The sequence below is a fragment of the Oryctolagus cuniculus genome, chromosome 13 (assembly GCF_964237555.1).
Source record: "Oryctolagus cuniculus chromosome 13, mOryCun1.1, whole genome shotgun sequence".
Lineage (NCBI taxonomy): Eukaryota > Metazoa > Chordata > Mammalia > Lagomorpha > Leporidae > Oryctolagus > Oryctolagus cuniculus.
This window is the reverse complement of record NC_091444.1, coordinates 49,859,399-49,883,209: the sequence shown is the minus strand read 5'-3', so window position 1 is coordinate 49,883,209 and position 23,811 is coordinate 49,859,399. Positions and strand designations below refer to the sequence as shown.

Genomic DNA, 23,811 nt, shown 5'->3' with positions numbered 1-23,811 from the left:
GCTGGCAGCGCTGGTCCCGGGGGCTGGGAAGTCAGAACCAGAGAGCAGGACTGGCTGAGGAGACGCTGCTCTGGTAAACAGATGTCAGGCAGGCTCTCCAAGGCCTACTTCCTAGAAGCCAAGAGAACTGGACCTCACCAACTCTCCCCGGAAGTCTGCAATCCAGCGTTCCACCAGCTCACTTCCAGGTTTGAGAAAGGTGATCTGTCCTTTTTCAGTTGCCTGTTGGAGAGCAAAACTAAATCCTCTTTGGAGGATGGACATATTAGTTAGAGCTTTTAAACATCTCTATGTTTGTTCATACGCAACCAAATGCACTAGCTGAAATTAAGAATCCAGCAGATGGATTTAAAAGCAGATTACATGCAGCAGAAGAATGGAATGGTGAACAGGAGGCTGGCTAATAGAAGTGTGCCCAGACTGAAGCACGGGGAATTAAAAATAAAAAGAACAGAGGCACATTAAAGAGTATAGGAATGGCAGAGGACACGTGGATCTACAGAACAAAATGTAATTAAGGTCCTAGAGGGAGACAGGCGAGAAAACGGAACACAGCACAGCTACCAAAATACATGAAGCTATACAGTCCGGAAATTCTATAAACCCCAAGTGGGCTTAATACAAACAACATCATAAAACAGCTTCGCAAAATTGCTGAACCACAATGAAAAAGATGAGTATCTGGAAAGGCCATCGGGAGAGTCACCATGCCCTCAAAGAGAACAGGAGCAACGGCTGGCGTTTCGCTGGAAGCAACGGAAACCGGTAAACAGATGAATGCCAGCGCGAAGGTAACAACTCTACATTGAGTGAAAACTGTCTGCCACAAGCAAAGCAAAATAAACAGAAGGATACAATTAATTAAGCATCATGGGCAGTGCTTTACTCCAGCCCAGACCCTCTGTCTACGCTGACACATCAGTCAACAGAGCAGCAAGCTGACGGGGGGAAACACCGAGGGGAAGAAGGGAGAGGAAGGGAACCTGCAAAGAAAGAACGGCCCGTAGCTGAAAGCCGGGAGTCGGTTTCATAAAGACTCCAACGAAGAGGATGAAGAAGGAACAAACCTGTGGCTCTGCTCTGAGCCAGTCCCTGGGCTGAGCTGAGGGGGCACCTGGGAAAGGAAGGGCTTTTGCTGTTGGCCAGTTCTGGCCCAGCACTTCCTGGCTGAGCCTGCCGGAGAATAGACAAGGATGTCACTGTGTCTAAACACTCCTACACACACACACACACACACACACACGTGCAGGGATGTCACTGTGCCTGAACACACACACACACACACGTGCAGAGATGTCACTGTGCCTGAACACACACACACACACACACACACATACACACACACATCCCAGCACATACTTTTAGGGCAAGAGTATGTTCCAAAGAAACATAAAGAGAATGCATTCTTCCAGTACATTTTCTTGGAGAATCTAAAACTGTAAAAGGGAAAACAAAAACCGCACGTTTTTCTCAAGGCACCAGGAGTCCTTCAGCACGTGGGCAGGTAGGGTCCGGCTGGCTGCAGGCTGCCAACACCCATCTGTTCCTGGTGTCAGTGCTTTCGGGCCTCATGCAGAAGGTTCAGGCCTGAGTGAATGAAGACACACTAGCAGTGGAGGGCGTGGCAGCCACGTGTGCAGCACCGCTCTGGGCAGGAGTCCACTTCCTTCTCCAGGGCCTTGCTGGACCTCAGTCAAGCCACTCCACTACGCCTCACCGACAGTGAGAAACCGTCATGGCTCACTAATTGTGAAACCCACTGACTCCCACAGGAAGTGGGTACTCTACGTATCCCTCCTGCCTGCCAACCCCCAGATATGTTTCTAATGACAACGTAGGATGGGGGGCAGGGGGAGCGAGGAGGGGGACCACCTCTGCCTTGCAATCCACGGCCCCACGCCACCGAGTCTGACTCCTGGGTGAAACACCTGTGCCTTCTGGGGGTAGGGAGTGAGACCACCTCCCTACCCTTCCACAGGAGTGCAACGCTGTCCATCAATCAAATCAATGCACCTCAAAGGCTGGACACAGCCCCTGGTCCCGATGAAATGTTCAACGAATGTCTTGTTACTATGATTACTGGAGAAATCTTTTTGGGCTTGCCGCTAAGCCAAAGCCACATCCTCCCTGTCCCAAATGCCAACAAGGCCAGGCCACCCAGACCAAGAGACATGTGTGACCCCCCCCCCACACTCTCCCTCTACACAGGACTCTGTCAGTGTGTGTGCAGTGGAGCTTGGGCCCACCCCATGGCAGAGCAGCCAGCCTCCTTCCCGGAGGTGACGGCAGGCTGCCGCGTCTATAGGCAGCATCTGAGAAGTGCAAAGACAATTTCTGGACCATCCCATGCCCCGTTCTCACACTCCACCAGGGAGCTGGGCGGCGCATTTCCCCAGAGCTGCTGGCCCTTCAGGAGAAAGTCCAAGTCCCATAATAATGAACTCAGCCAGAGCTTCCCTCCGCACCGCGCCGGCTGAGTTCACGGTGAAAACCTCTCCTGGGCTTCAGCAATGTTAACTCTTCCAGGATAAGAAAGACAACTCGGGAGGGGTCTTTCCCCCACAACTCTTCTGCCCGGCTAGCCACTCTTCTAGCCGACGTGCCAGTGAGAGTCCAAGACACAGCCCAGTGCTTCAGGCCTGCCCTCTGGTAGAAAAGTCCCTGGAGAAGAGACACACAAGCAGCACCCTCGGGAGAGCTGGGCCCTGGGCTGCGATGAGAGCCAGACATTTCACAAAGACACCCCGTCAGAGTTCTGCAGCGATTCTGCTAAACAAAACAGAGGCCGAGCAACCACGCTGCGTAAAAAGCACAGTCCTGACTTGCAGGCTGCTGGGTAAATCCCACTAGGTGAGCAACTTGGACACACTCGTGGGCTCCTCTGGGGGGGCACTGTTGAGGCAGCCCTGTCCTCGGGAGCAAATTTCACGCTGAGACACAAAACCCTTTCAAAACTCTACATTCTACACTTCGTGGTAAGGGCGAGTATTCGGGGCAGCAGTGAAGGTGCTGCCTGGGATGTCTGCACCCCACTTCACACACCTGGGATCCAGTCCCACCTCCAAGCCAGCTTCCTGCTAGGGCACGGCCCGGGGAGGAGCAGGTGGTGGTTCGAGCACAGGGGGCCCGGTCACTCATGTGGGAGTTCTGGTTCCTGGCTTTGGCCCGGCCCACCCCTGGCTGTCTGAGGCATTTTGGGAGTCAACCAGCAGACAGAAGATCTCTTGCCTGTGTGTGTCCTTCTGCTTTTCAAATAAACAAAAATGAATAATTGCTTTTTCAAAAATGAATTTAGTGGCAAAAAGGAAGTGGTGGCAACACAGGGAGGAACTTCCTAATGAAGTTAGTGTGTAAACTTGAAGGAAACTTGTTGCTTTACCAAGCAACTCTCATTTTTTCCCAGTGGATTTAATGAAACGAATGAAAACGGACAGGACTTGGCTGACAAAGGAAAAAAAGAAAACAAAGATCCTGTTTTTCCCCTCCAAGGGTTTATTTGACTTTACTTCTATAAATAGCTTCAAAGTGAGCCATCTCAGCTTTCCCCAGCACAGATCGAGATTCCAGAAACTTCCAGGACTCTGCTTCCTGGGCCGACCTCCACACTTCACTTTCCCATCAGATCCATTTCCAGGCAAAGAAACGAAACCCTCCTAGAAGGGAGGCTGGGCTCTGGACAGCTGCTGCAGGAAGACCGTCTCCTCCTCACCACGCGCCACTCCACAGAAGGCAGCCGGCGAACGTCTCCCCTGCAGCCTCTGCACCCCATCACCCCAGGAAGGCACTGGCAGAGCCTGAGGGCAAACGGAGGCGACTGGCACCCTGCTACTTCCGGGTCTGGCTCCAGCAGCTTGCTGAGCTGGGAGCGGAGCACAGGAGGGCTCTGGCTGCCGTCACGGGGGAGCACACACTGGGCGGGCGGGTGGACCGCACCCGCTGACCGTCCTGCAGCCCTCGAGTCTGCAGTCCCAGAAGAAGGTGCAGGAAGGGTCCCTTCCTGGCTCCCAGGCAGCCACCTCCTCGCTGGCTTCTCACACACAGAGGCGACAGGCCCTCTCCCTCTTCTTACACAGACACCTGTCCTATTGGAGCAAGGCCCCACCCTTGTAGCCTCAATGACCCTCAACCATCTCCACAACAGCAGTATCCCCAAACAGGCACACTGTGGGGTGTGGGACCCCAACATTCGGATTTTAGAGGGCCAGAAAGACTTCCGGTGCAGCCTGTGTGGCCTACAAAGCTCTGTGAGGTGATGGCTTTGTTTCTTTCAGGATTTACTCATTCATTTGAAAGGCAGATTTACGGGGCGGGGGGGGGTGGGGGGGTGGGGTGGGGTGGGGAATGAATGATCTTCCATCTGCTGGTTCACTCCCCAAATTGCCACAACAGTCAGGGCTGGGCAAGGCTGAAGCCAAGATTCCATCCGGGCCTCCCATGAGGTGCCAGGGGTCCAGGTCCTCTGGCCGCCTTCCGCTGCTTTCCCAGGCACATCAGGGACCGTCACAGGAGCCAGCCCCAGAGGTGAGGGCTCACGGCCACCTTGCAGGGGAGGCAGATGGAGGAGACAAGTCTGACCAGGCAGTAACAGAAGCAACTTGTGGAGTAACTGGTAGGGGAGAAAGGCTAGGCAAACCAGGGGCTTGACAGGAGGCCCTGTTGGTATCTGGGGTAGTTTTTTTCTAGAGTTGAGTTTCCTCAATGTGAGAGACCACCCAATGCTACACAAGACATGTGGCATCACTGGGTTTTGGTGGTTGGTGGTAGGTGCCAGGAGCACCACACATGTGGGCTTTCTAACCCCAGAGGCCCCACCCTCCTGATTCCAACCTTGCTCCATGTGGGTGGCACCACCCTAGGCTGAGGACCACTGGATGAGAAACTCCTTGGAGGCTCCTATGAACTTTACCATTGCAGTTTTGTGCAAGGATGTCCCATGGCCATGTGAGCAGAGCCCCAGATCTAAGCAACCAGTGACAGGCTGTCCTCCAAGTTAGCTGTGGGCCTGAAATCCATGGCTAGGGATCCAATGTTGGAACTGCCCAGGGCTCGGGCGTGGGCCTCCCCTCACTTCAATCTGTGTTCATTCCCTTGGGAGTGATGTCCAGCCTCATGATATTTTTAAAAGCAATTATTTACTTATTTTTATTTTATTTGAAAAGCAGAAAGACAGGTATCTTCCTCTACTAACTCGCTCCTCATATACCTGCAGCATCTAGGACTGAGCTAGGCTGAAGCCAGGAAGCCAGAATTTCATCTGAGTCTCCCAGGAGGGTGGCAGGGACTCATCCCACAGTGCACAGGAACAGAAAGCTGGACTGGAAGTGGAGTGGTGACAACTGAACCCAGGCACTCTGATATGGGACGCAGGCATCCCAAACAGTGACTTAAGTCGCTGGCACCAAAGGCCCACCTCGGTCTCACAACGCTAAATACCATCCTTGTGTTGCCCATTTGCAAATGCATGTTCCCACTAAGATCTTTCTTGTCAATACCAGACACGTATCCGCTCACCTACACAACAGTCCCCCTACGCTGCATTATTAACATGTCCCAATTTCAACTCCTGCCGTGTCCCCTAAACCTGCTCCACTCACAGTGCCTCCCGCCCTGCACTGCGGAGAGGTGACTCTGCCCTCCTCCTTTGTTCCAGCCAGGATCCTCGGAGCCATCCCCAGGGCCACACCCCTCCCCCAGAACTCCCCACCCTCCCCTGCTTGCTTTTCCTCCATCATTTCCGTCACCACTCACACACCGGGATTTTGAGCCGCTGTATTCCAGGTCGTTATTTGGGGTGGGGACCAAGGGACTGCTGTCCTAGAAAAGTCAGTCAGCAGGGACCTTACCAAGGCGGTTCTTGAGGAAGTACCTCAGAGGAGGAACTAGCGCTTGTAAACACGATCGGTCCTCATGGGTTACAGGTAGGGTAAGGCTGTGTCGCCTTACACAGAACAAGGGCCACAGAGCTGAGGACTGGAGAGTCTGGAATTTCAACCTAGGTCTATGGGACTCCGCAGACTTTTGTTCTCAATTAACCTCCACCTGCAGTGCTTTCGGATTTATCACAACAAAGACTGAATTCTACTGTGCAAGCATGTCTCCATGTGTACACAAAGGGAGACACTGTAGAGACAGGAAAAAAAGATTTTTATATAGGAAGGTCAAATTCCTTAATAGCTCTCTACTAAATATACTGGGGGGAAATCTCCTTAACCCGACATTCAACAAGAATAGTTATTCTTGAGCTTGTACTTTGAGGACATTAAATTGGTTCTCTTCCAGGCATCCAACTGACTCTGTACAGACTTTAATTTAGCTCGCATTCAACAAATGTGGAAGCTAGCCCAGCTGCTCCTTTAGCACATGCAAATGAACATGACACAGCGGCTGGAACTAAAATTAAACCCACCTAACACACATCCCACCATGATCTGAATATTCACACATCTGTTTGGATAAACTCATATCTCAAAAAACACCGAACAAATGTATATATAGTTTTGGAGACTTGAATGGGACTCGTAGTGGAGGCGGCAGAAGAGAAACCCAGCAGAAGCCTGGAGAGGTGAAATCGCAGGAGGAAAACTAGCTCTTACATCAAACAGGGAGGGGCAAGCATTCGGTAGAGTGGTGAGGCTGCCATTTGTGACACTCATATCCTGGATCAGAGCATCTGGGTTCAAATCCTAGCTCCCCTTCCAATTCCAGCTTCCTGCGTGCCCTTGGAGGCACGGGGTGTTCGCTCAGGTAGTTGGGTCCTTGTCACCCATGTGAGAGAGGCCTGGATGGAGGTCCAGGTCCCTGGCTTCAGCATGGCCCAGCCATGTGGTAGAGGTGGTCAGGTGAGGGAAGGAGGGCAGTGAGGACACACGTAACTGGGAACATCTAAGGAAAGCCAGAGACCCTCCCCCCAGAAATGCACACCTGTAGCCACCTGAGACCACACGCCCCGCTTCCGTTCAGAACTCGCACGGGGTCCCCAAAGCTCATGCCCGGCTCCCTGGGGCCTGTGGCTTTCAGGTGAGCAACCGCTATTTTAGGTATGGGATTTAACAGTTCACGAAGGTGACTACAGCCAGGAAGCCAGGAGCGCAGCATTTGAGAGCGAATGGAGCTGCTTGTGGGAAGGCCCTTACTGCTTGATAAGAAACAGCAGGCAAAGATCACCTCCCAGAGTGCATTTGGAGAAACGATGAGATTTCTAGCACTGTGTGCTACACGTATGTGTATGTATGCTAACGGGTATCATTCCTTAAGTCACATGCACACTCTCTCCCAGAGAACTCTGAAGCTACCTGCTTCTGAAGCACTAGCTGCTCTGAGTGAACAGCATTGAGTAGAACCCTCAGGTGTAAGGGAAGGGAGCCCCTGGCAGCGGATCAAGTTCCCTGGAAGTGGCAGTGAGGAGAAAAACCCTCTTTCAGCACACGCTAGGGCTTACACAGCAAGCAGGACGCCGATGCGTGTGCACACGCAGCTTTGCTGCCTCCATCTGTATGTGTGGGTCTCTTCCCCCTTGCCTTCCTCCTGGATCCCTGAGACATGCAGCCCTGGTCCCTTGTGGGCTCTCTGGGAGCCGGGGCTTGGTTTTTGCACTTACCTCCTGCCTGGACATCCCTGCTGGGGGGCTGTGCTGACCCTTCCCCTCTCCCGGGGGTCCCAGCAGCACTGACACAGGGCAGGCGGATGGCCCAACCTCGGGCAGCTGCCTGCCCTTGCTGCCAGTCTCCCTGCCCGAGCAGCTGGAACAGGATCCCAGAACGCAAGTGCAGAGCCCGGTGGGTGGTGGATGTGAAATCCACACTATGAAGTAAAGGAATGACTCTGAGAGTAACTCGCAGGGTGGGAGCACCTAGCAAGCGGCCAGGAGAACAGCTGCCCTCAAAACGTGGCTCCTTATTTTTTTAATAATCTGGATTTAAGATTTATCTACTGAGAATTCCGATGTGAGCAACTTCCCGATTAAGACTCTCGCCTGCAAGGCTTAGAGTTGGAGGGTGACCAAGAGGGTGTGGGTATCACTCTCCTAGTAAGTGGTGACTCTGCCTAAAGGGTCTGGGAGCCCTCTGCACAGGAGCGTGGCAGTCTCTGGGGTGCCTGCCAGCCTCAAATCCGAGTCGCCTGAAGAACCACAGTAATAATAAAAAGCACGTGGACAAGATGCTGCCCCTTCACACAGGGTGTGGGGACGTGTCCCTGGTCCCTCCTGCGTCCTGAGCTTCTGGTCCATCTAACATCTGCCCTCCTGGGTGGTTACTTTCCTGCCTCTAGTCTCTGGAACCATGCCAACTTAAGCCGTCCCAACAAGCAGGACTTTTTATTTTCTTTCTTCCAAGGTTGGGGACAGTGGAAAATGTGGCCTTTTTGTGAATGGATCTTAAAAATAGTAAGTGAACAGGAGACCAGCACAACTTCCTCTTTCTGACTGCCATGTCTGGGCCTCCCGTCCCACATACAGCCTTGGGGCACCTGAGCGACAACACAATCGAGGAAACCCCACTGCCACGCGCCACAGGAGTCCTCTCACTTTTATGGCATGGCGAAGGTGCCACCGCACCAGGCCAGGTACTCACTGGTCGTGCCGGGTGTCAGGGATGGCCCTGTCCATTCGCAGCTTGTCACTCTCCACCTGGTTGAACTTGTTTCGCGCATAAGGGTCCTGCCCGGAACGGACCATCGTCCCTCCAACGTAAGCTTCCTGGTTAAAGTCTGGCCACCGGACTTTCCCTGAAAAGAGAAGAGTTTTGGGATGAGGTGGAAAAGGAGACCAGAGGCTCACACAGAGACTGTGGTGAGTGTGCACTCGAGAAATACCGTCTGGGGCCGGTGCTGTGGCGTAGCAAGTAAAGCCGCCACCTACAGTGCCAGCATGCCACATGGGCGCTGGTTCGGGTCCCAGCTGCTCCACTTCTGATCCAGCTCCCTGCTAATGTGCCTGGGAAACCAGCAGAGAATGGCCCTAGTGCCTGGGGCCCGGCACCCACATGGGAGACCCAAAAGAAGCTCCTGGCTCCTTTCTTCGGCATGGCCCAGCCCTGGCCGTTGCCACCGTTTGGGGAGTGAACCAGCGGATGGAAGATGCCTCTCTTTCCCTCTCTGTAACTCTGCCTTTCAAATAAATAAATAAATCTTAAAAAAAAAAAAAAAAAAAAGGAAAAGAAAAAGAAATACTGTCCATCACCCTTCCCACCATGATAATTTTAATCATCGAACTGGCTGAAGACGGCCCATGCCAGCAACATTGGGTCTAAAAGTCCAAGAATGGAAAACAATGCTGACAGTGTGCCGAGTGGAAGCTAGGAGCCTGGAGCTCAGGGGTCTGCCCAGTGAGCGGAGTCAGACCATGGCATCGTGCACGTTTTCTGTAGATCTCTGCTTGTTGCACTTCTCCAGGGATCACGGTAATGCCAAGGAGCGTCTCCGGCAGGGTGAAGGGAAGACGCGTAACTGAAACGCAAGGCATCCTAACAGGCAACACGAAAACAGACATTTACACTGCTGGGGCTCGGACGACAATCACACCAAGGAAGGCCCCTTGGCTTATTCGTTATTTCACACTGAAAGAGCTTGGAAAGCAGCCTGTGTGGCCAGGGGCTGTCTCCGCGGCTCCCCCATCTACCTAAAGGCCAGACCCTACAGGAGATATTTAACTGTTCAAGTCCTCTCCCCAGACAGCTCGTCAGCCAGAGGAGACCGACGGGCCCAGCAGAAAAGGAGATGAGAGTCGACACACGCCCAGGGTCCAGGACGCTGCTGTTCTTTGGGCCCATTTGTCTCCTATAAAAACCGAAAAGTCTTCCTCTATAAGTGCCTTCAAGCCCAATTCCCTCTCCCCTGCAGACAGGTTACAAGCTTCCAGATCTCACTGGGTACTCACTCTTCACCCCTGTACCACTCCTGTGCACGTAACCACTTGTGTGCCTTTTCTCCTATGAATCTGTCCTCAGTCTGTTTCAGCAAACTCCATCATCAAAGCTTCCTTGGGAGAAGGTCCCTCCACCCACCCCACCCCCAGCCCCACCCCCATAGGATCTGAAACCCTCCCTTGAGATCTCCTCGGGGATTCTCCTCGCAGCTGGGCCCATGCCTGACCCCACCAGGGGGTGACCTCCACCCCAAGCAGGCAAGGCCATGACCTCACATGCAGGTCTCACCTGCTCCCTGCCTGGGAGGAAGGAGGAGAAGGAGGCCCAGCACTGACACACTGGCCCAGACTCACTGAGGAGCTGTTGCACCGGGGACCTGGGGCGGGAACAGTGTGGGCGACCCGAGTGAAAGTGCACTGCTGGGTGGGCTTAGCTTGGACGAAAAGCAGCACCAGAGAAGTGAGCAGGGGTGTGATGCTCAGACGGCAAACACTAAGGGGAAGGAGAGACGGCCCAGAGGTAGACAGGGTCTGGCAGTCTGCTGTCAGCCGCCGTTTGCTGCGTGCTTCCTGCACGAGCCCAGACGAGTGTTCAGTCTTTGAAACCGCATTCCATACAAAATGAAAGGAGAACATTTGAAAAAAAGAGATTTGTTGCCGGCGCCGCGGCTCAATAGGCTAATCCTCTGCCTTGCGGCGCCGGCACACCGGTTCTAGTCCCGGTCGGGGCGCCGGATTCTGTCCCGGTTGCCCCTCTTCCAGGCCAGCTCTCTGCTGTGGCCAGGGAATGCAGTGGAGGATGGCCCAGGTCCTTGGGCCCTGCACCCCATGGGAGACCAGGAGAAGCACCTGGCTCCTGCCATCGGATCAGCGCGGTGCGCCGGCCGCGGCAGCCATTGGAGGGTGAACCAACGGCAAAGGAAGACCTTTCTCTCTGTCTGTCTCTCTCACTGTCCACTCTGCCTGTCAAAAAAAAAAAAAAAAAGAGAGAGAGAGAGAGATTTGTTTCACGAAGACTTCACAGCCCACCATATTCCGGTTCCGGGGGACGGGGAGCCTGAAGCAAACACAACCCTGCCTGCGTGAAGCTCATAAAATCTCAGCTGGTTGTTAAGTGTGATTAAAAAAAAACACAGACTTTTCAGGGAGCAGGGGGCATTGGGGCTGTGGTTTTATCCATGGGGAGGGAGGTCTGGCAGGATGACCGCACGCAGAGACCTGAACCGTGGAGGGAGCAGACACACAGATATCTCAGAGGAACAAGGTGTGCACAGGCCTGCCCAGCCAGAGCAGGGTGAGGCAGGGTTGCCCATGGCTACGCAGAACAGGTGCGAGTGAGGGCCCACTGCTCTCTTCTGCTGCACGTTAAGATCAGCAGGACGAGTGTGCCGACAGCACTGGGTGCCTGTGTGAGTGCATGCTGTCCCGCCCGACTCTGCTGGTGCGCCACCGAAAGGAGGTGTGCGGCTTTCTGCACTTCAGAGATGAAGAAACCCGGATTCGGTTACGTGTGGTTTGCTCGAGGCTGGAGAGTAAATTTCCTATCTGAAAGCTCATCTGCTTCTTGCTGCAATTCTCCTGCGAGGTCACAACCCCCATCTCATCACAGCTGGTTGCTGTGGAAATGATGCTCAGGGTCACGGAGGTCCAGCACATGGAACAGGGAATCAGCTCCCAAACCCCAGAGCTGGCCGCGGCAAGGATGTATCGGCCCCAGTAAATACCTGGCCAGGGGAGCCAGCCACGGTGTCAGCATTTTCTCACCTCAAAATAAAATGCTTCCAAAACAATTTCTGGAAACATGCTTTCCATGCAAAGACAAACACTTGCCGATCCTCCATTGTCTCCGCATGTTTCCGACTTTATCCTCATCTATTTCCAGGGACAAGGAGAAGAACACCACCACCACCCTGTGTTAAAGAGCATGCGCCCCACATTCCTCGCCATACTGGGCTTATCCTCTCCTAGACTAACACAAAACAGCCTTTGAAGCCTTCGGCAAAATCTACGCCAGCAGCACCCACAGCAGCATTCAAATGAATTGGTTCTAACTTATTTAGCAGCCTGATCTTATTGTTCGCTGCTCTAGGGAACTTTGAACGACAGAAAGGAAACACAGTGGAGCCCCAGGCAAAGCTAGAGAAGAAACCATCATTGGAGAGATGGACCAGCTCACGTGAGTCTGCCTGCACCCTGCTTGCTTCTCACCCCGGCATTCCATGGGCAGTGACGTTCAAGTACTTTGGTCGGTGTGCCTGAGTCTCTGTGAGGAGCGCAGTGGCTGTGGCCAAGGCCTCTGCGGAGCCCCCGGAGCTCCAGCCCTCCTGTACCAGAAGATCCCCCATCCCTCTTTCTGGGAAAAGACACGATTACAGCAGGGGGTCTGCAAGAAGCCTAATGCCTAGCAACCATGGGGCAAGTCAGAACCATGTATTCCAGATGTTGACTATGCACTAGACATTGTGCTGGATCCTGGAGGCACAATCAAGCAAAACCAGGGCAGATGCCCAGCACTGGGAGCTCTAGGAGGTGGGCGGAGACAGAACAAGGGTACTAACAAATGCATCACTGATCCCCGAGCCAAGTGCTCTGTGGAAGCGTCTAATAAAGAGACCTTATCCAGACCAGTGTGACCAGGGAAGGCTCCATGGGAAGGAGTTTTGTTGCTGTTTTTTTAATTAAAGATTTATTTATTTATTTGAAAAGCAGAGTGAGAGAGAGAGAGAGAGAGAGAGAAGTCTTCCATCTGCTGGTTCATTCCATAAATGGCTGCAATGGCAGGAGCTGGGCTGATCTGAAGCCAGGAGCCAGGAGCTTCCTCTGGGTCTCCTACACGGATGCAGGAGCCCAAGAACTTGGGCCATCTTCTACTGCTTTCCCAGGCCATAGCAGAGAGCTGGATCAGAAGAGGAGTAGCCGGGACTTGAATTGGCGTGCATACAAGATGCCGGCACTGTAGGCGGCGGCTTAACCTACTAAGCCACAGCATCGTTCCCACGGAAGGAGTATTGAAGCTGAGATCTGAATGAGGAGTACAAGACTAGGAGAGGCTCTCTGAGACCTCCCAGAAGTGTCTTCTTTCTTCAACATCCAAAGACGGCACGAGCCCACCCACCATCACCCCTTCCCTTCACACAGACGCCCCCTTCAGGAGGACTCTGGTGGGCCCTGGCCTGCCTGTGACCATCTCCGCCAGGCACGAGACTGTCTCACTGTAAATGATATTCCCTTTTTGAAAGCTTAGCAATATGTTAGACCACAGCAGGGGCGTTCCCGTCTCCCTGGCTGTGGCACATATTTTATATCGGGAGCCAGATGTCCCAACTCAAACACACGTGCACATGCCCAGACATGGAAGTCTCACAGTACAATGCTCTCCTTCACAATATGGGATGAACAGGCACATTCTTCTTTTATGTGAGTGCGGCGCATGAAATTGACTTCACAATCTAATAATGGAGCACAACCCATCATTTGAAAAACACTGGGCTAAAGAACCATTACAGAAATTGGTTATTTCTGTATTACACAGAATTGCTAGGGTTGGAGCCACCCTAGGGGACACAGGAAGGAAAAAGCACAGAGAATAAGGTTTGCAAGAGGAAACATATGCCACAGCCTGACCTTACAGGGGAAAGGAAGCCAGATGTTCACACCCCAAGTATTCAAGAAGTGCAAGTGAGACGGGCTGGAGATAAACAGTCAAAACAACAGATAAAATGCCTGACAGTGTAAACTTTTGAAAAAAATTATATTTAGCGGTGGGTGTTTGGTGTAGCAATTAGGTCATCACTTGGGACACCTGCGTCCATATCAGAGTGACTGGCTTGAGTCCTGCTCCTCTGCTTCCAACCTAGGTGTGAACGCGCACCCTGAAGCAGCAGCTGATAGCTCATGTTACTGGGTCCCTGCCATCCACATGAGACACCAGGATCGAGTTCGAGTTCTAGGCTCCTGGCCTTGGCTGGACCCAGCCCTGCTTGTTGTGGGAATTTCTGGAATGAACCAGCAGATGCGAGAACTCTGTTTCTCTCAAATAATATGTAAATAAATAAAAAAAATTTAAGATTTATTTTTATTTGAGAACCAGAGTTACAGACAGAGAGAGAAAGTTCTACCTGCTGATTCACTCCCCAAATGGTCACAACAGCTGGAGCTGGGTGGATCCAAAGCCAGGAGCCAAGAGCTTCCCCTGGGTGTCCCACGTGGGTACAGGGCCCAAGCACTTGGGTTATTCTACACTGCTTTCCCAGGCCATGGCAGAGAGCTGGATTGGGAGTGAGCAGCTGAGACGCAAATCGGTTCTCACATAGGATGCTGGCACCACAGGCGGAGGCTTAACCAACTACGTCACAACGCCAGCCCCAAATAAAAATTTTTAAAAACTGTTTAAATGACATTTGTAAAATATCCTTGCATCTATCACATCTTAAAATTCTTTTATAAAGAGTTTGGGGGAATTAAAGAGTTTTAGAAAATAAAGAACATATGAAAATCTAGTGAAAATGGGCGTGACTACGCTGATGGAAAATTTTATGCAAGGAAGCAGAAACTAGCTTCATCACCAAAGACCACAGACAAGCGAGACACATGGTTAAGTACCACTGGGAGACAATGAGAACGCTACCCATCAAGAAAGGCCACAGCAACAGCTCCTTTGGTAAATGTGGTTATGGAAATAATGTGGCAGCCCTGTGTGTGGCACTGCCGTTCCCATTCCCCATCCTGCTCCGGTCTTCCCTCCCCAAGTGAATGAGGACCGAGCTGCTGGAATCACAGACCCGACCTCCCGCTGGCTGCATCCCTCCCCTAGGGCCACCACAGCGCTCCACGCGCGCAGCTGGCAAACTCCAGCTCGCTGCTTCGCTGTGCGACCCAGGTCCTGGGTCTGAGGGACCCCAGGAGGATCGGAAAGAGCAACCCAAACCCTGCAGGTGACGTGGAAGCGCTCAGCGCTGTTCTGGCACCGACAAATGTCCGGCTGCTGCCAGGGCTGGCGGGCGACTCCCACACCTCGCTCCATCTGTCTGCACATACTTGGCACCAGTGCCGGGAGGCAATCCCCGTCAGCCCCCTCGCCTCCCAGGCTGACAGGGAGATCAGCTCAACTGCTGGCTGCAGCGCCATGGTGGGGAAACAATCCCGGCGTCCCACCCACGCACACAGAGCCGAAGCTGCACACTCATAGGTAAGTACGGCCCTCGAAGGCCAGGATGCTTTTCAACAGGGTAACTCCTCCAGGATCCCTCCGTGGGGCCCCCAGCTGCAGCCTCTCCCCAGGAACTGCCTTCCTGCCCCCTAACACAGGGCTCCCCACAAACCTGCTATTGAAGGTCTGATAAGTGCTCACACTCCTCTAGCTAACAACTCGGTATTTCCACGGCAGAGTTCACCCTAGTCTCTTAACCAATCCTTAAATGAACTCCTGGAAAAGACAATTTGACAGTCAGGGAGCTGCTTGCCTTTGGATGCTTTAAAGTTCAACCAAAAGTTTTTACAAATATTATTTATTTATTTGAAAGGCAGAGTTACACAAGAAAGGGTAAGACAGAGAACAAGAGAGACAGAGAAAGACCATCCACTCACTGGTTCACTTTTCAAATGTCTGAAATTGCCAGAGCCGGGCCAGGCCAAAGCCAGGAGCCTGGAACTCCATCCAGGCCTCCAAACTGGGTGCAGGGGCCCAAGCACTTGGGCCATCTTCCACTGCTTTCCCAGGCACATTAGCAGGGAACTGGATCGGAAGTGGAGCAGCCGGGACTCAAACTTATGCCCCTATGGGGTGCCAGTGTAGCAGGTGGTGGCTTAACCTGCTGGGCCACAATGCTGGCACCTCAGACAACTTCTAATTACATTTCTGAACATCATTTTTCCCTTAAAATTTTTGTTTTTTACTAAACTTCATATTTGAAAAAATATATATAAATCCATGAAACAGAACTTTCAAAGAATCAACGCCACAAAGCATGTGGAAACCTAGGTGTGAGGAGGCACACGCCCAGATGGGGTCTCTAGGTTAGAAAGCCCTCAGGTGCTAGGGTCCTTGGGCAGATGAGGACCTCTCAGGACACGCTCCTGAGGACACACGTGTCATCGGCCACTTGCATGTGTGTGGGGCAGGGTGAGTGTCCTCCGAGGTACAAGCTGCACGGGGCAGGGATTCTGCCCAGTGACCCTGGCCAGACAGCAGCTCTTCATTCCAACCCTGCCCAGGAAGGGCGGCTTACACTGTGTGAAGCTGCCCCAGGTGAAACACAGGGCCTCTTCTGGGACAGCAGCCAGGAAGGGAAACAGCACACATCCAAAACCACAGGACAGGCTCTCGGACTTACTTTAACCTCGTGCTTCATCTTAGACTGAGTGCAATTTTACTGTGTTTAAAAGGAAAACATTCCTAGTATTCTACCTCCAGAAGACTCTAACTCAACATATGAAAGAAAAGACCAGCAAGGCCAGGATTACGAACAAACAGATCCATTTCGATGACAAAGGCATGTAAATTATGCTTTATTATTTGCTACTGGATACCTGGTAAGACAGGGAATTTTATTCACAGGTGAGGAACTGGCTCCTGAAATAAGGAATTCTATACAATTCAATATGAAGGATAAAAATAAGGAAAAAAAACACAAGAAACTCAAAGAACTGATGAAAAATGATTTAAAAGAAAAGCTGAGAAAATACCAGTGGTAATAGGGAAAATACTCTTCATTTATTTAAAGTTATTGGTGCTATCGAAACAGCTTTAAAAATTCATGAAACAGTCTCCAAAGATAAGGTACAATAAAGGCTGACATGCCTTCTGGGGTCTACACCTGGCTTAACTCTTCATATACGCGACTCCTCAGGTATCTCTCCCACAGATTTTAAGTAAAAGCTCTTCATTTTCTTCTGCATGCCAGTGCCTAACTAGAATAAATCCAGCTTGCTGTACATGGTCCCAACTCATCTCCTGTTTCAGCCCAAATACTAGTAAAGACATCAAAGTGAATCTGCCCCCCCAGAATCAAAGTCGACCCACGAAGGGGCAGAAGGAGAGAGAGACAGCCCCTACTAACCAGTGCCTACCGGTCCACCACTTTCGGGGAGATCCCGTCCATACCACACGGTAACCCTGAGAAATATAATGCTATGAGTTTCCATTTTTCATATTAGGAAACTAAGGCTCAGAGCTTAAAACTTGGATCCGTGTATCACAGCTACAAAACGACAGAATGCAATTCAAACCCAGGACTCTCCCGTGACAGATGTGCTTCTTCCATTGTGCCTGACAAAACACTTTTAAGTGGATAAAACTGAAGTCAAGGGGCTGGCGCCATGGAGTAGCACATAAGGCCACTGCCTGTGACCCTGGTATCCCATAATGGCATCGGTTTGAGACCTGGCTGCTCTACTTCCAATCCAGCTCCCTACTGATGTGCCTAGGAAAGCAGCCGAAGACGGCCTAAGTGCTTGGGCTGCTGCACCCATGAGGGAGATCTGGAAGAAGCTCATGACTCCTGGCTTTGTCCTGGCCCAGCTCCAGCCATTTGGAGAGTGAACCAGCAGATAGAAGATCTGTGTGTGTGTGTGTGTGTGTGTGTGTGTGTGTGTGTGATTCTTTCAAATAAATAATTCATTAAAAAAAAAAAACCTTCAGTGAAGCACCAAAAAGTAACCCCAGGCATGTGCTGCTCCCACCCACATATCCAGCGGCCTTTCAGGTGTGGAACCAGCCCCGGCCCAGCTTCCCCAGAACCAGGCCCGCCACTGGGTGAAGGAGTGTCTGGGCACCCAGGCTCTTCTCTCTGCTGAACACATGACGTCATGTGTGGCAGGAGTCAGAGGAAAAGGGGATGTGTGGGAATCTCTCCCTCACGCCCTCTAACGTCCAGCTGTAGCTCAGAGTCTCCAGTCCTGGGAGGCCTGCTGTTTCCAAAGGGAGACAGCTCCCTAGAGGGCCAGCACCACTGGCATAGGCTTCCTCCTCCAACCAAAGAAACACTGCTTCCCTCTAACTTCTACTCTCTGGGGTCTTAAGTGAAAAGACCAAAACCCGGAAGTCTTCAGGCTCCTTTGTGTGACAGCCTCTCAAATATTTGGCCATCACGATCTCAGGTCCCCTCCTGAGCCCTTCCAGAAAAGCATCCACAGTTACTGCAGGTGTTTTCGCGTCCGACACTGCTTCCAGCCCCCTCACGCCTGCGTCGTCACCAGCTGGACTGACTCTGATGTGCGAGAATCTCTGAGACCCTGTGCGCAGAGCAGACCACGTCCGGTGTGGGGTGACAGCCCAGAGAGCCCTGCGTGACACCTGACTGCTTTGGACGGTATAATTCTACTAATAAGGCTAATCATTCTGCTTTAATAGCTCTGTCAAACTTCTGGCTACTTTGTTACTTACTGAAATGGGGGGAGGGAGACATTAGAAGCCTTTTTTTTAAAAAAAAAAAAAAGATTTATTTATTTATTTATTTGAAAGGCAGGGGAGGGAGCTGTTTGGGGAGGGTGGTGGATAGGGAGAGACATCTGCCTACCTGCCATCTGCTGATGCTCTCCAAATGGCTACAGCCACTGGGGTTGGGCCAGGCTGAAGCCAGGAGCCAGACTGCATTCAGCCCTCTCAAGTGGATGGCAGGGACTCAAGCACTTGGGCCATAATTCTACACATCCCACAATGCAGGATGAATTCAATGAACTGAGAGTAATGGACATGGAGTTGCCATCAAAAACACGCAGAGGCATCCATGATGCATCACCAGGCAGCACAGCCCAGCCCTTGGCACGGGGACGACACTGAAGTAGGCAGGCACTAGGAGATGGCCTGTGGCAAGAGCTCACTCTCAGCAAGGAGGGCAGGGCAGGGCCTTCTCCACTGGGGGGCTGGAGAGGGACTCTGCAGGATGAGCAGGGATCTCTCAGCTAATCCCCATCATTCGGAACACTGGTCACCTCGTGGACAGCCCAGACATTTTTGTAGGAATTCATGTAAAAACTGAACCCTGGATGTGGGATAAAACTCAGGACCTACGGGCAGAGAGGTGAGAAGACCCAGGAGCAGGCTCTCAGGTACTGTGTGGAGGCTCCCGGGGCCTCATGCGCCCATTGTCAGTGCAACCAGAAAGATACAAAGGAGACTCCCTCATCTCAGCTCCGGGGGGAGTGTGCCCACCCAGGGACATGCCCAAAACGAGTCTGGAGGAACACACGGCAGGAGAGCAACAGTGGCTATGTCTGGATGGCAGAAATGATATGTGAGAATAGAGCTGTCTTATTTTTTGCTTATCTGAATTTCATAAGTTTTCTAAAATAAATACATTGCTTGCTTTTTAAAGCCTGCTTCCCTATACTCAAAGCCGGTTATTTCCCTTCTGATGATACAGTGTAGACCACTGGGTGCCAGTCCTGGGTCACAGCGACCCAATGCAGAGGCAGCCTCCCCTCAGCTGCCACACACTTCTGCCCCAGATGGTGCATCTCACAGGAAGGAATTCTGACACATGTGATCACACAGGTGAACCTGGAGGACAACATGCCAGGTGGAGTGAACCAGACTGAAGGGACCAATACATACGAGTCCACTTATATGGGGTACCTAGAGCAGTCACAGCCACAGAAACAGCCAGTGGAGGGGAGGTAGCCAGGGTGGAGGCAGAGGAGTGGGGAGTACGTCTTTAATGACTATTGACTTTCAGTCTGAAAGAAGAGATACTTCTGGAGGCAGATGGAGGTGATGGGAATGTACAAATGTCACTGATTTGCACACTTAAAAATGCTTAAAGGGGCCAGCGCTGTGGCATAGGGGCTAGGGCTGCCGCCTGCAGTGCCAGCATCTCCCATGGGCACCGGTTCGAGTCCTGGCTGTTTTACTTCCAATCCAGCTCTCTGCTGTGGCCTGGGAAAACAGTAGAAGATGGCCCAAGTCCTTGGGCCTCTGCACCCATGTGGGAGACCTGGAAGAAGCTCCTAGTTCCAGCTTTGGATCAGCACAGCTCCGGCCATTGCAGCCATCTGGGGAGTGAGCTGGTGGATGGAGGACCTCTCTCTCTCTCTCTCTCTCTCTCTGCTTCTGCCTCTCTGTGACTCTGCCTTTCAAATGATAAATAAGTCTTTAAAAAATGCTTAAAATGGTAACTTTTATGCTATATTTTTCAACTTAAAGAATGCAGAAAGATAAAACCCATTCAACCCACTAACAGTAGAGAGGGGGCAGGGATCTCTTCTCCCCTTGGCAGCAGTGAAGCTAAATAAACCAACAGGCACCTTCCAGCTCTCCTCTGGCAGGTGGGAAGCAGGAAAGCTACAATGTTTCTGTTAGGCTCCTCCGCGATTCACACCCTATTACACATTTGCCATTCCCATTTCATTCATCTTTATGTGAATATCAGCAATTTCTGGTTTGAGAAATCAACTGCCTGAGGTAATGGCGCAGCAAGAGGAAGCGGGGGAGGTAGGAAGGATGACTAGCACAGCCAAGGACAGCAGGGACCTCGGAGAGAATCCAAACTTCACAAGGACGCTCCTTTTCCACTGGCTCCCCACCCATGTCCTTCCTAAACCTCGCCCCTTTACAGGAGGATCTAATGAAGGCAGGAATGACAGGAGGGTTCACCACGGCAAAGAGGAAATCTGTCCCAAGAGGCCACGCTGACCAAAGGACGACAGGCCCCCGAGAAGGGCCTCATCAACAGCTCTCCTGCAAGACAGACCTCGACCGTCCAACCTCGGTGACCTCAGCCACCTGGCTGGTCCTTCTGCAGCGTCCACTGTCCTGCCAGGACATCTTTGACTGGCAAAGATGCAGAGGAGATAAGAAGTGTGGATGCAGAGGAAGAGGGGCAATTATGGGAGAAACGTGTTTTCAATCCAAAGAACTTCTTCGACACTACACTGGGTGGGAGGAGCTGAGATTCACCACCATCAGGTGGATTTGCAAAAACACAAAGCACAGACGCTCTATTTGAAGATGAGACTTTGAAAACCAGTATGGGAAACAATTCAGCACCAACTGGAAAGCAGGATGCCGAAGTAGAAGCGAGTGTTCCAGTGTTGAAGGGCAAAAGCCCTGCCACCACAGGCATGAAATGTGGAACAGGGGTGGGAGGCATTAAAGGTGCACCTTTACAGCACCTAAAGGATAATAAAATCAGTGCTTCTGATCTGGGGATAAAGATTCCAGGAAATAGAAAGACTCAGAGTCTACAGGACCAAGGAGTCTTGGAGCTAGAAAGTGCCATTTTGCAGAAAAGGAAAGTGAAACCCCAATACACACTGACCTTTCCAAAGCCAAAGAACCGGCGGTGGGGCTGAGGCCAGTGCTCGCAGCTCATCATCTTTGTCTCCAAGCCCTGATCCCCAGTTCCCAGGCCAGTGTCTGGGTCCACAATCCTCGACTCCTGACTGGGACTGCCACTCTGGTGTGGTGTGCCTCATCCCCACATTCCAAATTCTACCCAGAAGTGGAGTACACCAGGGCAATAAATGAGTGAAAATAACCTGGGCTTGTTCAGCCACGGCAGCTCCGATGGTCTCCAAAGTGAGATCACACAGGGCAATCTCTGGGGCTTAGCAGTCAAATAGACATGTTCAAGAGTTTTCCTGGTTGTTTAGAATAAATGATCTTAAACATGATCTAGAATGTTTCAACAGATTCACAAGGTAATATATGTATCATTTATACATGAATATTTTAATATATGCACTGGGGGGAATCTAAAAATACTTTTGCTCATGGGGTTTGTGGCCAGAAAGTTGAAAAGCGTTGCCCTTAAACAGCACTACTCTCTTAGATATTACTCCCACTTCTGTCAACAGATTTTGTGGTCATAAAAATATTCGGCTTAGCGCCATGTCCTCCAACCCATCTGTCCACAAACACTGGATTTCCAACACAGAGAACATAGGAAGCCACTCAGCTTCCTGAACAACCCACTTATACCCCAGGAACTGCCATACCAGTGCTTATTTGCAAGCTATAAAATTCTAGCTATATCCATCATGCTTGGAGAAATATGCTTTTTAATCACTAAATAATTTCTAAGTTAAAAGTCAGGTTGTGCTGGTTTTGTAAGAAAAAGGTTTCAATTTAGAAAAAAAAGGGCAAACATAGAAGGACATACTGTATTCAAAAATTAATAACAGTTCACAAAAAGAGGTGAATCAATATATTCCTACATCTTTGAAAGTAAGAAAATCAACTGTTCACAAGAGTTGGGAATATGAAAACCAAGGTCACTGCATACGTGAAACAGAGGATGACTCTTCATGGTTACAGACTCTGAAAAAGGTTTCTTCCTACCTCCCTCCATATGTCTGAAAACCCATGAAAACACTTGGGTTGTTTTTTAATAGAAAATAACTCACAGGAAGTCTCTCAGCCCACACAGTAGAAGCATATCTCAGCTTCCTATTATTATAATAAAGAAATATCTGCTAGCTAGCTATTCTATTCGGATGTTCTCCACTGCGTGGGTAATCACTGTTTTACATATGAAAGAACCTTGGCTCAGGGCTTCCAGATTCACCCAGGAGTTAGGAAGGAGGCGGTGGCAGCTCCAGTACACACATCTAGTGCGCACACACGCACGCGCGCGCACACACGCATGCGCGCACACACTCTATCAGAGCCCCTGAAGGAGAAAGTTGTGAGGAGGCAGATGGACTCATAGGCAGTCAGGTCAGTCCCGGCTGGAATGAGGAAAAGGAGAAGTCTCTTTAAGAGGGTACAAAGTGCTTGCTTCTCCCCAAAAGTGACCTTTAGCAAGATGAAAATGCCGAATCCCACTCCTGGGTTTCCAGTTTTATCACAAGAATAGCTAGGAGGTAGCGACTCTGTGAGGAGTCAGGTGGGTTGATAGGCAGTCAGTGGAAATTGAGGGTGGAAAATGTCACCCCTAAAAGTTATCTTTACCAAGGTCAGAAGTGCCTGCCTGCCCACTCCTTGAAAGCTTCCGATCCTATCAGGAGACTAGCAAGGGAGTGGTGATTCCCACTGAGCTCCCAGTTTATTATAAAGTAAATTAGGCATCCCATCCTTCTGATGGCTCTGATAAAGGTTTAAAATCAGGTTTTGTCCCCATCTTGTAACTGAATATCAAGCTGATAAGTTTTTATGCTCCACCAAATTTGTGCTTGAAAACCCCAGTACCGCTGGCCTCTTTGGGATTTTTCCTCTCTTGGAAACTCCCCTCCATGTTGCTCTGGCTGGAGGTCTCTGACTCTAATAAATCTTGCTTTTAAATCTCTCTGTTTGTCCTCTTGGAAATTCTTCCATGTGAGACAAAGAACCGAGGTAATTATATTCTCTCCACCACTGTTTTACCTGTAACAATTTTACCTTTCTGAGTTTTGGTTTATCATGAGAATAGAAAGGAGAAGTTACCAATCACACCTCTCTGATGGTGTTTTGTCTTACCCTGAGCAAGCTGGACAAGATAAGAGGACTATAAACCCGGCCCTTTGATGGGTTTTGTCCCCACACTCTGACTGATGGTTAGCTGCTGTTCTGTTTTTTTGTTTTTTGTTTTTTGTTTTTTTCTCCCAAAATTGTGCTTTTTTAAAAAAGACTTGACCGTCACAGTTTCCTGGGTCTGCCTCTCGGGGAGCCCCTCCTGGCTGCTGTGGGAGGCAGTTTCTGACTTAAGTAAATCTTGGTTTGCTCCCTGCCTTGTCAGCGTGGAAACTCTTCCTTCACTTGAGATGTAACCAAGGTCGCCTTTCCTTGCCACCACTGTAGCCGTCACGCGGTGACACGCCTGGTGTCTGGTGCGCTGGCACGATGTGTGTGGGGGTCCAGTACTGGCTGCTGTGATGCAGCAGGGAACGTCAGCTCACAGCTTCTCACCAACAGAGGAAACTTCGTGAACAGTCTTCTGGCGTCCAGGATGGCACAGAAGCAGACTGGAAGCCATCACTCCACACCAACAAGTAAAAGGCCAAACCAAATGCAAAACTAACAATTCTTCTAAGAT

General features: G+C 51.1%; 1 protein-coding gene across 2 annotated transcripts in view; it reads right to left on the bottom strand.

Annotated features, from left to right (window-relative positions):
* The window catches only part of GALNT2 (polypeptide N-acetylgalactosaminyltransferase 2), a 195,039-nt gene that overhangs the window by 55,446 nt on the left and 115,782 nt on the right, over window positions 1–23,811 (bottom strand). For both annotated transcript variants that reach the window (XM_002717390.5, XM_051820693.2), the window contains exon 3: window positions 8,571–8,724. In XM_002717390.5, the coding sequence (XP_002717436.2) occupies window positions 8,571–8,724 (154 nt within the window). The remainder of the gene's footprint in view (window positions 1–8,570; window positions 8,725–23,811) is intronic.